Source organism: Pongo abelii, chromosome 2 (genome assembly GCF_028885655.2).
Source record: "Pongo abelii isolate AG06213 chromosome 2, NHGRI_mPonAbe1-v2.0_pri, whole genome shotgun sequence".
Lineage (NCBI taxonomy): Eukaryota > Metazoa > Chordata > Mammalia > Primates > Hominidae > Pongo > Pongo abelii.
This window is the reverse complement of record NC_085928.1, coordinates 106,001,668-106,018,118: the sequence shown is the minus strand read 5'-3', so window position 1 is coordinate 106,018,118 and position 16,451 is coordinate 106,001,668. Positions and strand designations below refer to the sequence as shown.

Sequence of the window (16,451 nt, the reverse complement as noted above, 5' to 3'; positions counted from 1 at the left end):
CCCCCACCTCTGGCTGTTTGAGAAGAGCATGGGCTTTGGACCTGGGCTTGCGCCATCAACTAAGCCATGTAACCTGACACCAACCCCCCCCCCCCCAGCCTATTTGCTCACCAGTAAGTGGGGGTGATACCACCTCTAGCGGGGCTGTGAAGGCAGAGAACCTGGGCTGCAGAGGCGCACAAGCAAGGGCTCACTTCCTTCCTTTCTTCCCAGCCCAGGACCCAGACCTGGACCCACCCCAAGCTGAGAAGCGTTGGGCAAGTCTCGGCTCCCTCACTGGCAAACACCTGGGCCTTCTGCAGGAGGAAACGCTGGCAGAAGGGTTCTCTCCTGGGGACCCTTTGTCTCCTGTGCAGGGCCCTTCACACCCTGGCATGCCCACGGCTAACTCAGGAGCCAGAACCTGGCCCATCCTATTAGGACTTTTGGAGGACTTTGGCTCAAAGCCATTGGCACAGCTTCCTGGGAGGCAAAAATGTCACAGGCATCATCTGAAAGCCTCCAAGGCCTCCACAGGCTAGGGGAGCCTCAATCAGGAGGTTCAGGTCATCCACACTGGCTACTGCCCTAGAGCTACAGACACCCTCTTCCCACCTCCCGCCGGCTATCAAGGGTCTCCTGTCAGGTCACCCCTTTTCCTCCACTCCCACTTCCAGCACCTGAGTCGGGGTGCTTAGCACCTTGTCTGCACCAGCATAGCAATCCCTCCCTGGATCCCTCACCCTTAGCCTGACCTCAGACTGCCAACCTGGCACCCCGGGCCTCTGACCTCATTCTGCACAACACCCCCACACCCATCACCACCCCAGCCAGGACAGTCTGCCCCAGTCCCTCACCCACTTTGGCTTTCCTGCCTATGTAGCTTGTAGGAGCCCCCTCCACATGCACAGAATCCCTCCCTCCCCAAATCCATTCATCCAAGCACACACTTCAGGACCTATCTCACCCCAGAGGAAACTGGGACTTCCAAACGCCACAACCCCCTTCATCTGTACACAGATACGCTACCTCCTGCCCTATGAGGAATGTGAACACTCTAAGCGCAGGGATCTTTCCATCCCATGCCATTCTGGGGAGCCATTACTCGCCAAGGATAGAGTGACTGAGGGACCAAGTGCTGAGAACCTGGGGTGGGGGGCATTTGGGCCATGCTCACTGCCCAAGACTGAACACAGGCTCCAAGAAGAAAGTATGCCTTATGGGAAACACTCCTGACTCCACAGGCTCTGAAAGCTCTGCACAGGCACCAGTGAACGAGCCCCCCACCTGCAGCCCCCCTGCATATAGCTACCCTGCGCTCTCAAAGGGGAGTGGGTTCTCTGGAATGTGCCTGACTTCCAATACTCCAACACCAGGACTGAATACCAGCCCAAAGCTCCTGTTTACTCAGGGCACACAAGGCCACCCATGGCCATTTAGTCGAGGAGGTCAAGGGTCACTGTTCCCCTCTGAAAAGAGATCATACACATGCCCTACTGCACCTCCCACTTGTGGGAGACCCCCCCCTCCCTATCACTGCCTCTCCATGCACACTCCCAGTGTCCTGAGCTCTGCCTATGCCTGTGGAAGATATTCCCGGGCTGTGTGTGGGTGTGCACCCAGCCCCCATGGCACACCAGTGCTGCCCAAAGCATTCTCTGTACCAGGGATCCAGACTGGCCACCAATCCCTATACTTATGTCCCCAGCAACATTTATCAACCATTCCCCCAATCTCCCTTCCCTGCTCTCCTCTGATCACTCCTCCAGTACTAGAACCAGGAAGTTCTCCCCCACATGGTAGATAAAGTGATCTAGGAGATGGGAAGCAACCATGGTCACCAATGAGTAGGCAGCAGGCTAGGTTCCACTCGCTGGAACTCCCAGGCCATCTGACACTGGACAGTCAGGTAACTGGAGGGCAGGCCAGGAAATCCAAAATGAAAATCTAGGCCTCAGGAGTGCATCCATAACAGTTCAGAAAAGAGGACAGAGAGATAAGAGAGGAACTAAAGGGGTGACTACCCAAACTCCAGGCCCAACCTTCAAGTCTTGGATCTTGATTCTTAATGAAAAAAACTCAGTCTGATTGTTTTAAATAATAAAACTCAGGATATTTTAATTGGACATTAGCACAAAGTTTTGATAATCAATGTAAATGAACCTTGTCTACAAAGTGAAGCGTGCCTGCTGGTAAGCCACACAGATGCTGCTCCTTCAGATTGCGGTTGTACACGCCCCCAAAGTCTCGCTTTATTGCTACGATTCTCTACTTAAATCCACATTCACAGCTATTGCCTCAGACCCTCTGGAGGAGGGGCCAGGGGTTAGCTGGCTTTGAATAGCATGTAGAGCACAGGCAGTGTGGCCACAAATGTCACACAGGTGACCAGGGTGCTACAGATGGTGTTCCTGTTGACTTGGGCTTCTAGTCTCTGCTCCGTGTCTGACAGTGCCGAGATCATGCTCCCCTGCTCCAGCAAGGAGCTGGGCATAGCCCCATCTGCTGGTTCCACCACGCCTGGGTGTGCTGCAGCCTTTACAAGCTGAACCACCCCAGCCATTTGGCTACAAGTCTTTTCTAGGCCATCAAGCTGCTCTCGTAAGCCTTCTAGACATGAATGGACTTGCCTGGAATGACTAAGCTGCTCTTTCAAGGCAGCTGAAAGGACATCTACATCTCTGTCTCTGGTCAGGGGAATACCTGCCTGTGACCCAGAGTCCTGCCCTGGCCCAGCAGCATGTACCAGGCCCCTCAAGTCCACCATGAGATTGTGGAGGTCCCTCTGCTGGCGGAAGTAGCTAGACGCCTGTTCTCGAATGGCCTCCTGGAGACTCACAGGCCCCTTCTGCGCCTCCAGGAGTAAAGCCTTCAGCTCCTGTAGTCGCACACGGTTCACATAGGTGGAGCCAGCCACACCAATCAGGGCCCCCAGGACTGAGCCAATGAGGGACCAGTTCTTGGTCCTCTCAGCCCTTGCGCGCTCCTTCTCATGACTTTCCCGCACCGCTGCAGAGAGGAGGGAGAACTTCTCGCGCTCAGAGTCTTCCGCACGCAGATAGGCTGTGCGAAGCCTCTTCTCCTCCTGCAGAAACAAAGCCATGTTATTGGATTACATGGGCACAAGGTGGCCCTGCAGCTATAGCCACCAGCAGATGGCTCACTACCTTGTGCCTGGCAGAGTACATGTTCCATAGACCCATGCTGAATGAATGAAGGTAGCACCAACCTGGCTGGGTCAGAAGGCAAAGGAATTGGGAGTGATCAAAGTGAGTTGCATGATCGTCCCACCTGAGCAGTCCTGGGTTTGACCAGAGGTGCACTTATGTCTACACAAAGGGAAGTGTCCAGCACTCCCTAGGCCAGCCCCTCCATAGTTCTCCTTCCTCGGCATTCTGAGTCCCAGGCTACGCTGCCCTGAAGAGTTGGCCCCAGTACTCCAGAAGAAAGTATATGGATAGGCTCTGGAAGCTTGGGGTTCTGTCCATCCATAGGAGCTTCTGGCTCACCTCTGTACCAGGCCTCTGACTACAGACCAGTCAGGGTTCCCACCCAGCCCCTCCATGATCTGCCAGGCTAGGGTCACTGTCCAGGTGTGAAAGGGCTGCCTCCTGAGGTGCCTACCTGCAGCATCCTGTGCTCGAGAGTAGCCAGTTCCAAGTACTCATTGTCCTCCCTGGAGACACGGTCCAAGCGGTCCCTCACCTCCTTCAGCTTGGCCTGGTGAACTTCCAAGTCCTCCCGAGCCTCTCGGACAAGCCCTCGAGCCACCATGAACACTTTCTCAGCCTGCAAAGAGAAAACCAGAGGCCATCTGCACCTTCTCTCCACACCCACACAGGCTCAGCTGCATTCCCAGCGAGGCATTCCCAGAAGAGGTCACTGGGGTCTGAGCTGCAAAGGGTGGAAACGGAATTCCTTAGACACTAATCCTGGCTCACCCAGTGGTGCTCAAAGTGCAGCCTTGGGCCACACCCATCAGAATCACGAGATTTAGCCATTTAAGCAGAAATAACATGCCCCTGAAAAAACTTGAAAACAGCTAACAATGCACACAATTTGTGTCCATCAAACCTGTGTTGGCAGGCTGTTTCCCGTGTGTTGCCTTATTTATGCCTCATAACAATGCCATGAAAGGCACTGCTGTGGCCTCCAGTTTATAGACCCGGAAACACCAGCTCAGCCAAGCTCACAATCTCCAAGGAAAGAGATGGCACTGTTTGTCTCAAAGTCCCAGCTGAACCCCAGGTTGTTCCCACCACGCTACATTACTACATGCCTAAGCAGGAGTGGGAACAGAGATGACAGAATGCATTTCTGCCACCACAAAGGACTTGACAACCACAACCAGCTCTTTCCACTTCACACTGTGACATTTCCCAGTGCCCTCTACCTTCACAAAAGATGTTGTAATTACACACAGTAACAGTACCGCAGCAAGCCCCAGGTAACTCTCACCATCGATCCCCAAATGGTCCACAAAGGAAGTATTTGCTGGCCTCACAAAGTGGATGTTAGTGGCCAGGGACTTATTGGTACACAGTAACTGTTTTCAAGGAAAGTAGGTAGCACAGTTACATGGAGACCTTCACCCCAGAAGCATCAAGCCCAGGTTTCCATGTGAGAAATGAGGCCAAACACAAGTCTGGATGTGGCTACCCAGCACCACGTGACTGGTTTGGCACATTTCCCAAGTCAGAGGGCAGGGCCAGCCACCCTAGCTCCCCTCCTCACCTCTGTCACCTTTCCCTGGGCCTCTCGAACCTCATTGAGTCCAACAAACTCTTCATATCTGTCCCACCAAGTCTTGGCTGTGGAGGTCGCTCGTTGCTGAATGCTGTGCCCCAGGGCTCTTCCCAGTGCTGGGAGGCGGTGGTGCAGCCCGAGGGCCACCTCCTCAGGTCTTTTCTCTCCGGGCTGGCTTGGGCCTGGGCTGCAGAGAGTCCTGGTCATGAAGAGGTCCCTTCCAAGGAGGCCCCTCCGAACCAGTACGTGAGGCACACCCACGATGTGCTGCATGGCAAACCCAGGGCTGCGCCCCATCATCCTGAGATCTGTGAGGGGGATGCCAGACAGGTCAGCTCACAGCTGAGAAAGGCTGGACATAAGTCAGTTTCAAGGCCTAGGGACAGTTCTGAACAGACTAATCCCCACTCAAATCATCTAAACTGAGCACCACCCTGTTGGGCCCAGAGACTGTGGCCCCTGTGGCAAGGGAATGGTCAGGCTCTCCTCTGGGTGCTCTTGGACAATGGAACACAGTTTGGGAAGAGCCTCTAGGATACCATACCTTCCAGTGCCTGCCACCATGCCACACAAAGCGGACCCTTCCCTGCTACCCACTTCCCTACATCCTCCAGGTCTCTCTGCTGTGACTTGAATGAGAATCCTGGTTCCCAGGTTTCTGATGTCAAAGACAGTTTTGAAACCAGACTTGTACACATGCTGACAAAGCCCCACAAAGACGCATAAATACTCCCTGCAATGTTGTGGAACTCAGGGGAATTCAGGAAGACTAAGATCCAGGATCATTTCTGTAAAACAGCCTCAAAACCAACTCCCCAGACTCTCCAAGGACTGCCTCAGCACAAGGGAAGCAGAGTTTCAATTCTGTGCAAGGACCTAAGGACACAGGCCATTTGTGACCCAAGACAGAAAACTCTCAGCTCTCCTCTAAGACAATTCCAGGGGCAAAAAAACAAAACAAAACTGTTTTTGCCACAGAAGACTTTTCTTAGGTTCACGCCATACAACTCCGCCCCCAGACTTTCCAGGCTACCAACTCTCAGTCTCACACTTCTCGACTTCCATAAGCTTTCTCTTTCCTCTCCAACCTGCCATTGCTCAACGGGTTAGGTTTCTCTCATCTTTCCCTTTTCCGTCTTGCTTTGATGTTTGGGCCTGCTTCTCATTACCTGAACAGCAGGGAGTCTCCTGTTATCCAGAATCAGGCCTCACCTGAGCCCAAGAGTGCCAATGACTCTGAGGACTCCAAAGAGGTGGCCAGGTGACCCATTTTCCCAGAAAAAGCTGAGCCAACAGCACCCTCCTCTGGCCAAACCACACCTCAAAGTCCCTAAGCACTGATCCTGGCTATGAGAGCGACACCTGGTGGCCAACAGACCAGGCCACAGAGAGAAAAGCAGAGGGAGCTGCAGACAGGAAGGAACTGAAGGAGCTCCAGATACAGAATAGAAAGGGGCTTCCTGATGGAAGGTGATGTGAGACAGAGGCTCCCCACAGCACCCTAGCCTCCTCTCCATCATGCTGTGCTAAGAACTGTCTTTGGAGAAGCTCAGCGGCTTTGAAAACACAGCTGGTTGGGCAGAAACATGTCTTCTGGGCAAAGTCGGCCTGAGCTGAGAGCCGCAGAAGGGAACTTCACTGTGACAGTGATCCCAAGCTGGTGCCACACCCAAACCCCTGGGCCCCCTTCATGAGGCTGGGTTCCATGCCCATGAGGGTGCATACCATCCAGGCCCCAGCAGCCCAGTCAGACTCCCAGGCCTCAAGGCCAGCACCCACGACACACAGGCTGGGACCCCATAACACCCCTGCAGGTGTATCCTTCATCAGGCAAAGCATGCAGTGTCCACCATGGCTGGCACCACTTTCAACACCTTCTCTTCCCAACATCACTGCCCCTCTTGGCTTCCTCCAATCTTTTCAGCCTCCTTTCCCAGCACCTCCTCTACTAGCTGCCCACTTTTAGACCCCAGGAAGGTCACCCATTCCTGGCAGAGATGACAGCTACTGTCTCCTATGCAATCTCGGCTTTCTCCCCTGCCCTCCCCACCCCCATGTTCTGCACATGGCAGCACAAGGCTCTGTAACACAAAAATCAGATTACATCCCTGATCAAAATCCCCCAACAGCTCCCATTTCACCTGGCGGTGACCAAGAAACCCTGAGACCTCTCAGCCCTCATCCTCTTCCTTCTACTGCCATACTCTGCTCCAGCCACCGTGCTGGTCTGTGCCCTGCTGGATGACTCTTCCTCCACAAGTCTATTCGGCTCACCCCGACATCTTCATCTTTGCCCAAATATCACCTCTCAGTAAGGCTTCCTTGACCACTCCCTCCCCAGCTACCTTCTCTATTTTTCTCCTGATGGATACATTTCCTTATGTGTTGCCTGTTCTCTCACTAGAACATAAGCTGGGTGACAACAGAGACTTCATAAGGGAATGTGGCAACTGGAGTTGTTTCTCTACTGCAGTCCCTCCCCTCAGCCTCTCCACCATCCCACCAGCCCCCAACCCTGGGCCCCGTTTCTCAGCCCCCAGGATGTCACCACTTAGATGTTTCACAGGCCCCCCAACCAGCAAGGGGAAGAATGTTCCTGGCAAAGAGAAAAGGTGGAAAGTGCTTGAGGTCGCCCAAAACCTGAAAGGCAGTCAGTGCAACTGGAAAGCAAAAGCAGAGAAGAGTGGATGGAGAGGCTGGATAGGTGAAGCAGGGCCCTGAGGGTCAAGTTCGGAATCCTGCCCCTTCAGATCCGTTCTCCCATTCTATGTAGATGGCTGTCTCCTACCAACTGCCCCTTCCTCAAGCCTCTATCATCTGTTCCTCATCTTCACTTCCAGCTGATGGTCTGCTTGCTTCATTTTCCATCAAGAAAATAACAAAAAGTTGGAAAAGAACTTCCACAAACTCCCACCATACCTTCCCAACCACCAGTAACTGCCCCATTTCCACCTCCTCTCTTGATCCTCAGGATAAAAAACCCATGCTTCTAGGGAAAACCAACCTGTGCCCCAGGTCCCAAATCCTCTCTCCTCCTGAGACATTGCTCAGTAATTGATCTGACACCCCCACCAGCAACTGCCCCATTTCTCTGGTTTCGTTTATAACCAAACTCCTTGACAGACTGCCTGAATTCACTGTTTCTGTTCCTCTTCTCTGATTCCATCCAGCTCCCTCTGATCTGGCCTTCACCTGCTCCTCCTTCACATGCTGTTTTTCACTCGGTTTCCAGTCCCCACTCATCTGCCTAACCTCTGGAAAATGTAGCACCCCAGCACTCGGCACTCAGACTCCTCTCTTATCCAGTCCTGTGGTTTTAAAAATCATCTATGAAAATGGTCTAAAAAAATTATTTTGGTGATGGCCATACCACTCTGTGAATATAATAAAACCATTGAATTGTACACATTGCCTGAATTGTATGGTATGCAAATTATATGTCAATAAAGTTGTTGTTTTTTAAAAAAAACAAAACTATACTCTTGACTCCTCCAGCCCAGATCTCTCTCCCCAGGGTTCTAGGCTCATGTATCAAACTTCCCAACCTGTATCTCTGCCTGAAAATCTAATGGGGATATCATCTTCCCCTCCCAAACCTGTTTTTCCCATAGCCTTCTCCATCATGGATGACAGCAATACCAAGTTCAAATATTCAGACCAACAACCTCGCATCAGCCGATTCCTCATTTCTCTCCCACCTCACATCCATCTATCAGCAAATGCCACTGGCTTTCCAAATCCAGGATCCCTCCTCCTCTTACCTCTGCCACTGCTACCAAATGGTCCCAATGACCTACATCACATCTCTAGCCTGGATTATCCCAAGAGCCTCCTGACAGATGTCACCCTGCTTCTAGTCCAGCCCCTGCAATTTACTGTCAGCCGAGCAGTCAGTGTTCCTTTCCAAACACAGGTGGGACCATTGTCTCTCTGCTCAACCCCTATAATGGTTCCCCACTTCTCTCAAGGTAAAAGCCTGTCTTTTCCATGGCCTACAGGGAACCTACCCACTGGCTCTCATTTCTGTCTGACCTCATCTCCCACTAGTCTCCCTTTCCTCACTCCACTCCAAGCACACGGACCTTCTTGAAGTTGCTGGAACGCACCAAGTTGTCCCCAGCTCAGGGCCTTCACAACAGCTGCTATCTGTGCTGCTTGCTCCCTCACCCTCTTCAAGTCCTGCTCAAATAGTAGCCCCTTGGGAGGTCTTCCCCATGCACCCTATCAGATATGGCCATCCCACTCCCACCCTAGCACTCCAGACCCACTTTCTCTGCTTTATTTTTTCCATGCATATATCACATGACCTGCAATATGTATCCCATTTATTTGCTTTGGTTATAGTCTGTCTCACTCACTAGAATGTCAGCTTGGTACCTACATATAGTACATACCCAGCAAAAAATGTACTCATCTGCCTAATCTCTGGACACTGTAGCATCCCAGCGCTTAGCACTGTTATTTAAAAAAATAACAACTTTGGCCAGGTGCGGTGGCTCACGCCTGTAATCCCAACACTTTGGGAGGCTGAGGTGGGGGGATCACGAGGTCAGGAGTTCGAGACCAGCCTGGCCAACATGGCGAAACCCCGTCTCTACTAAAAATACAAAAATTTTCCGGGCATGGTGGCGGGCAACTGTAATCCCAGCTACTGGGAAGGCTGAGGCAGGAGAATCGCTTGAACCCTGGAAGCAGAGGTTGCAGTGAGCCAAGATCGTGCCATTGCACTCCAGCCTGGGCGACAAGAGCAAGACTACATCTCGGGGGGGAAAAAAGCTTTATTGATATATAACTTGCATACCATATAATTCACGCAATGTGTACAATTCAGTAGTTTTAGTATATTAACAGAGTTGTATGGCCATCACCAAAATAAATTTTTTTGACCATTTTCATAGATGAATAAACAGAATTCGCAAACTGCTGCACCCCTGACTATGTTATAAAACAAACTCCTTACAGGGGTTTCCAAAGCTATAGGACCACGTGATATAACTCCCGTCCACTTCTGCCATCTCCCCGCCTAATCTCCCTCCATCCAAGCTGTGCTTTCCTTGGTTGCAGGAAAGCGCCGAGCTTGAAGCTCTTTGCACATGCACATGCCCTGCTGTCTACCTGCAGTGCTCTTCCCACGCACGGCCACAGGCCTGGTAGGCCTTCCGGTTAAGTACCCCTCCTGCGGTTCCGGATTCTGCCCTGGCAAGACAACCCTAGCTCCTCGTACCTGGCGCGGCCCGACCGAGCGTCTGCCACTCAGTTGACCTCTGACCTGTTAGTACCCGCCCCTGGAGAGCCGCATCCGGTAGCGAGAGTTCAACTTCCTGACTAGGAGCCAATCAGCGGGGCCGCCTCGCTGTCTACGACAGAGGGTGGGGGCAGACGCTCCCTTTCCGGTGGCAGCGTCTGGGGAAAGGGCGGTAGGCGCCATGTCCGGCCGCGAAGGTAAGTGTTCCGGGACGGTGAGGACTGCGGGGACGGCGGGGTGGGGACCGGGCGGCAGGGACAGGCCGAAGGTGCTCGTGTCGCCCACAGGTGGCAAGAAGAAGCCACTGAAACAGCCCAAGAAGCAGGCCAAGGAGATGGACGAGGTGAGGGCGGGCGCGGAGGCACGGGCGGGTGCGGGGGCGCTGGGAGACAGGCCTGAGTTGAACACGCTCTGCCTCTCCCCAGGAAGATAAGGCTTTCAAGCAGAAACAAAAAGAGGAGCAGAAGAAACTCGAGGAGCTAAAAGCGAAGGCGGCGGGGAAAGGGCCCTTGGGTAAGTGGGGGCCAAATGGAGCTCAAACCGGCCAAACGCTATGAGCACCTGTTGGGATGAGGGCGCGGGCATGTCTTTTTCCTGCCTCCTGAACTGCGAGGTCTCGTTTTCCGACGTCCGCTGCAGCGGATGGTCTCTAGCCAGTCTCGGATTTGCAGCAGCAGTAAGGGCCGGGAGCCGGAAACGAGGTCTCCTGCCTCCCAGGCAGTCTGGGCTTCCATTCCTTAGGAAGAGCTGCAGAAACGGAAACATTGAAATGTATTTACCTCAGACGCAGATTCATATTGTTTCTCAAAGTCTTTCGTCTTCTGCAATCTTTTGCCCCAAATTCGTATTTCACTGCCTTCTAGTGTTTGAACCTTACTTGACTTAGAAGTTGTTTTGTTTTGTTTTTTTGAGACAGAGGCTCACTCTGTCTCCCAGGGTGGAGTGCAGTGGCGTGATCCCGGCTCACTGCACTCCACCTTCCGGGTTCAAGCGATTCTCCTGCCTCAGCCTCCCAAGTAGCTGGGATTACAGGCGCCTGCCACCATGCCTGGCTAATTTTTTTTTTTTTTTTTGAGACGGAGTTGGGCTAACTTTTGTATTTTTAGTAGAGATGGGGTTTCACCATCTTGGCCAGTCTGGTCTTGAACTCCTGACCTCGTGATCCACCCGCCTCGGCCTCCCAAAGTGCTGGGATTGCAGGCGTGAGCCACCGCGCCTGGCCAGATTTTTTTGTATTTATAGTAGAGACGGAGTTTCACCATGTTGGCCAAGCTGGTCTTGAACTCCTGACCTCAAGTGATTCACCCATGTCTGCCTCCCAGAGTGCTAGGATTACAGGCGTGAGCCACAGCATCTGGCCAACTTTTTTTTTTTTTTTTGTATTGCTTATATTTGTAATATATGCTTTTGCTTTCTGAGTCATTTTACTTCTGGGTATGCCTAGACTAAAAGATAAAGTCCAGGCTCTTCAGTGTGTTGTTGCTCCATATGCTTTTCTAACTGAATCCTCCACCTTTTTTACATCTTTTATGTAGGAGGAATTCATTACATTTCAAAATATTTTTCAGGCCCAGCAGTTCTAGTATTTTATGTGCATCATAAGCATTAGTTTACATTCATCCAACTAGTGATTATTTCCTCCACGGTTGTTTATGCCCCATTTGAGCACTGTGAGCCACGCTAGGCACGATGGAAACAAGGATGGTGGGAGTGTCATCCAGGGCTTCCCAAGACCTCTCTCTCCCAATGGGTTTGATCCATTATTGTTTACCTACCCAGCACTGAGATTCTAGCTCTTGAGATTCCTTTTCAGAATGGTGTAAGGGGCCAGGTACAGTGGCTGACGACCATAATCCTAGTGCTTTGGGAGGCCTAAGCAGGAGGATTGTTTAAGGCTAGGAGTTCACAGCATCAAAGGGATTCCCTGTCTACAGAAAAATTTTAAAATTAGCTGGGCGTGGTGGTGGTGGCCCATTTCCTGTAATCCCAGCTATTTAAAAGGCTGAGGCAGTCTCGCTTAAGCACAGGAGTTCAAGGTAAGAGGATTATTTGAGCACAGGAGTTCAGGCTGCAGTGAGCTGGGATCGCACCACTGTATTCCAGCCTGGGAGATAGAGTGAGACCCTATCTCAAAAAAAAAAAGGTATCTTGCACCCTCTTTTAATCTGTAATTGTGTATAGGGAAAAGACCAGTCCTTAGTGTAACTCTATGCTAGTTGTTTCTCATTGAGCATCATCTAATTTTTATTTTAAGGTTTATTTTGTCAGGCCCCTTTGGATCTTCTTTCCTGTATTAGGCTTATGTCACCCTACACTTTTTTTTTTTTTTTTTAATAGAGTCTCACTCCGTCGCCCAGGCTGGAGTGCAGTGGCACGATCTCGGCTCACTGCAGCCTCCGCCTCCCGGGTTCAAGTGATTTCTCCTGCTTCACCCTCCTGAGTAGCTGGGATTACAGGCGCATACCACCATGCCCGGCTAATTTTTGTATTTTTAGTAGAGACAGGGTTTCACCATGTTGGCCAGGATGGTCTCAATCTCCTGACCTCGTGATCCACCCGCCTCAGCCTCCCAAAGTGCTGGGATTACAGGCATGAACCACCGTGCCTGACCCAATCCTATGCTGTTTCTTAAATCGCCTACTGGGTTCCACATATGTGGTCATTTGTAAATTGATAAGAGTATACCAGGTGCCAGGATCATAATACGGAAGGTAGTGTAACATGGCAGTTAAGAAATGTGGACTTTGAAGTCAGACAACTCAGGTTGGAATTCTGGCTTGTCACATACCTTGAACAACACCTAACAATAAGACTTCTTTTTTGGCTGGGCATGGTGGCTCACGACTGTAATCCCAGCACTTTGGGAGGCTGAGGTGGGTGGCCACTTGAGGTCTGGAGTTCGAGACCTGCCTGGCCAACATGGTGAAACCCCATCTCTACTAAAAATACCAAAATTAGCCGGGTATGGTGGCATGCGCCTTTAGTCCCAGCTACTTGGAAGGCTGATGCATGAAGAATCGCTTGAACCTGAGAGGCGGAGGCTGCAGTGAGCCAAAATTGCACCACCGCAGTCCAGCCTAGGTGACAAAGCAAGACTCCATCTCAAAAAAAAAAAAAAAAAAGGCCTGGGGTCGGTGGCTCACGTCTGTAATCCCAGCATTTTAGGAGTCCGAGGTGGGCAGATCACCTGAGGTTAGGAGTTCGAGACCAGCCTGACCAATATGGTGAAGCCCCGTCTCTACTAAAAATACAAAAATTAGCCAGGGCTTGTAGTCCCAGCTGCTCGGGAGGCTGAGACAGGAGAATTGCTTGAACTCGGGAGGCGGAGGTTGCAGTGAGCTGAGATCATGCCACTGCACTCCAGCCTGGGCAACAGAGCAAGACTCCATCTCAAAAAAAAAAAAAAAAAAGGACTTATTTTTCTGTAAAATGGGTTGATATGGCATGAGGATTAAATAAGCCAATCTGTGAAGTATACAGAAGTGTAGATCTAGACCAGTGCGCAGCCAGCCACTGCTTGTACTCTGTCTCATCCTCATTTTACCTTTACCTAGAACAGACAATATCAGTGAAGCTGCTAACCATGCTTGTGTTAAAGTGAATGCCCAATACAAAAGCCAGGCTTTACTAAGGTCCACAGCAGGCCCATGGGGCTTCTACCATAAGAACTATATTTTTCCCTAATTGTGACTATTTTTCTTTTGCAGCCACGGGTGGAATTAAGAAATCTGGCAAAAAGTAAGCTATTCCTTGTACCTGAGGAGATGGTGACCCTTTATTTCATCCGTATTTAAACCTCTCTATTCCCTGCCATAACATCTTTTGCCACGTATAGCTGGAATTAAGTGTTGTCTTGGAGCTGTTGTACATTTAAGAATAAACTTTTGTAAAAAAAAAAAAAAAAAATCTTAACAGTGGCTCATCATCTCTTTAGTTGTTTTCACTAAGTCATTCCTACCATAACTGTGAATTTAAAAGTAAAACCAGCTCAGAATCTTGCCAGAGTCTGCTCTTTGATCCTTGTTCTACCCTAAACTTTGTATCACTTGAAATTAAACCAACTGATTTGAAAGGATGGCGTTCTTGTGTGGTTGTATACCTGACAATACCTTACATGAGGTTAGTGGAAGAATTTGCACTTTTTTTTGGTGGGGGAGGGGGTGGAGTCTCACTCTCACCCAGGTTGGAGTGCAGTGGCATGATCTCTGCTCAATGCAACCTCCACCTCCCGGGTTCAAACTGTTCTCCTGCTTTGGCCTCCCAAGTAGTTGTGGTTACAGGCACCCGCCACCATGCCTGGCTAATGTTTTGTATTTTTAGTAGAGGGGGGCTTCACCATGTTGGCCAGGCTGGTCTCAAACTCCTGACCTCAAGTGATCTGCCTGCTTCAGCCTCCCAAAGTGCTGGGATTACAGGCATGAGCCACTGTGCCTGACCAGAATTTGCGCTTTTAAAATAAAACCCATCTTTATGTTGTGACATCCAAATTGCCGTATGTTTTGATGAGACTTGTTCATCTGTTCATGTAAGGCGTCTGCTATATGCAGGCACTGGGGTATGTACCAGGGAACAGTTCCTGTTGTCAAGGAACTTCTCTACTGTGGAAGAGGCAGGGCAGGGCAAATTATATGATCCTCCAAGTTGCTGGCAGTGAAGTGCCCATGCGCATCAAACAGGTTCAGGGCAGCAGCTGCCGGAAGCCCCAGCCCACTTGCTGGTGGATGGAGGGGGTGCCAGTGCCAGGCAAGGGGTTGGGGGTGAGGCAAAATGGGGGCTCACTCTACCTCCTGCTGCCCAGAACTGGAGTCCCCGGCATACCTACTGCTTGCCCCTCACTAAATGCAAAGACAGAGACCATCCATAATGTATGCTAAATATGTTTTAAAACGCCTAGCTGGGTGTGGTGGTGCACTTCTGTAGTCCCAGCCATTTGGGAGGCTGAGGTGGGAGGATCACTTGAGCCCAGGAGTTCGAGGCTGCAGTGAGCCAAGATCACACCACTGCACTCCAGCCTGGGAGACTGGTATTTGGATTTCCCTCCCAGGCCCTTAATACAACTATGTTAAAAATGCTCAGCTTTCTCTGAGAATGAATTTTCAAAGAGAGCTCTGGAACCATTATGAGACTTTGCTAAATCAAAACTAGGTTTTAGAATATTGAAAACTTTCATGATTAATGTACTAGATGTTAACGTGGGAGAGGGGGCAGGGGGAAGCCTGTGTTGGTCCTCTCCAGAAAGTTGCACAGTCAGTAGCACCCTTCAGTAGGCTCCAGGCATTCCCTATGGGGCCTTGCTAGCTGGCACCCAGCCGTATGCTGCTAAAACAAACCTGAGCACCAGTGATTCACACTGTTCCTGAGAGCAAGTTACTTGGTGGGACCTATGCCTCTTTAACAAATAAATGAACAGTCCTGTCTCTTTCCAGGACCACAGTCCTGCAGCAATTAAGCATGCAACATTTGGGAAGCTATCTGAGGGAGACTACCAGTTGCTCCAAAAAACTTTAAACTCCTTAGACATTGTAGGCCCTGATAGCACTCTTTTTCATTTACTCTTTATTTAATGCCTTCACAAACATTCCTAGGACACTCAAAGGTGAAGTTTGGCACTGAGCAGGTAAGGCTGAAAGAGTCTTGCTCCTGTTACTCTCCATTATCAAATTCTCTATTGCGGCTAACTGTTCTGCACACCACAGCTGCCCAATAAAATTTGTCAGGCACGCAAGCCCACCTCAAATTGCTGCTCCTTTGTGCAGCTTTACCTCTGTTCGCCACAGGTAACTTTTACCTGGCCTTTGTGTGGCCTCCCTTTCAATGTAGAATTCTCGTGTTGGTCTTTCGTGCCAGCCTCCTACCCCTCTATCCTGCTAACTTGACTCAACCTGTAGGACAGCCCAGGTGCCATTTACAGGGGGACTTCCTTGACCTCCTGAGCCCTATTCTAGACAACCAGGGCTTAGGAAAAAAGACACCAGCACTCAGAGGAATGAAGGTTAACAGCCTGAGCAGCTCCCACCCCCTCCCACACAAGAACAGCTCCAAACATCATTCCTCCTTGGACTTTCCTCCTCCCTGGGCCTACCTCAAATGTACACATGTGAAACATTCACTATACCCGAAGATGTCTGCACACGACAGCTCTATTCCTACTCCTCACCCAACAAATTCCACTCTCCTCAAGAAAGCCTAGGGGTTTGTGGGAGGTGGGTCTGGCGGCAGAAGGAAAGCGAGGTCACGGAGACCACATCCCTGAATGCTGCCCGGCTCGACTCAAACGCAACACGCGTGAACGTTAGGGCAAGCTGCTCCTGCGCGGCCCTCCTCCACGGAGTGCCAGGGAGGGAGCGCAAAGCCACCCGCGCGGCGGAGCTGGTGCGCCTCCGACCCGCCTCTCCGGTAACGGGTCGCGCCGCACTAAGTCCTTGCAGCAAACTTGCCGAATCCCGCCCGTGGACCTCTGAACACCGGGCGGGGCCGGGTG

General features: G+C 51.1%; 1 protein-coding gene across 5 annotated transcripts; it reads right to left on the bottom strand.

Moving 5' to 3' along the window:
- Positions 1-2,067: 2,067 nt before the first annotated feature.
- On the bottom strand, positions 2,068-10,026 carry CCDC51 (coiled-coil domain containing 51). Of its 5 annotated transcripts, none has more exons than XM_009239050.4 (4): positions 9,841-10,026; positions 4,714-5,033; positions 3,604-3,768; positions 2,068-3,064 (listed from the first exon to the last, which is right to left on the bottom strand). In XM_009239050.4, the coding sequence occupies exons 2-4, from the start codon at positions 5,023-5,025 to the stop codon at positions 2,306-2,308; spliced, it is 1,236 nt and encodes a 411-aa protein (XP_009237325.1). In that variant the 5' UTR covers positions 5,026-5,033; positions 9,841-10,026; the 3' UTR covers positions 2,068-2,305. The 5 variants fall into 5 exon arrangements, with proteins under 5 accessions (XP_009237325.1, XP_024100090.1, XP_063578599.1 ...); XM_024244322.2 differs by having other exon boundaries at positions 4,714-4,912; positions 9,950-10,012; XM_063722529.1 differs by having other exon boundaries at positions 8,808-10,005.
- Between the last annotated feature and the right edge of the window lie 6,425 nt (positions 10,027-16,451).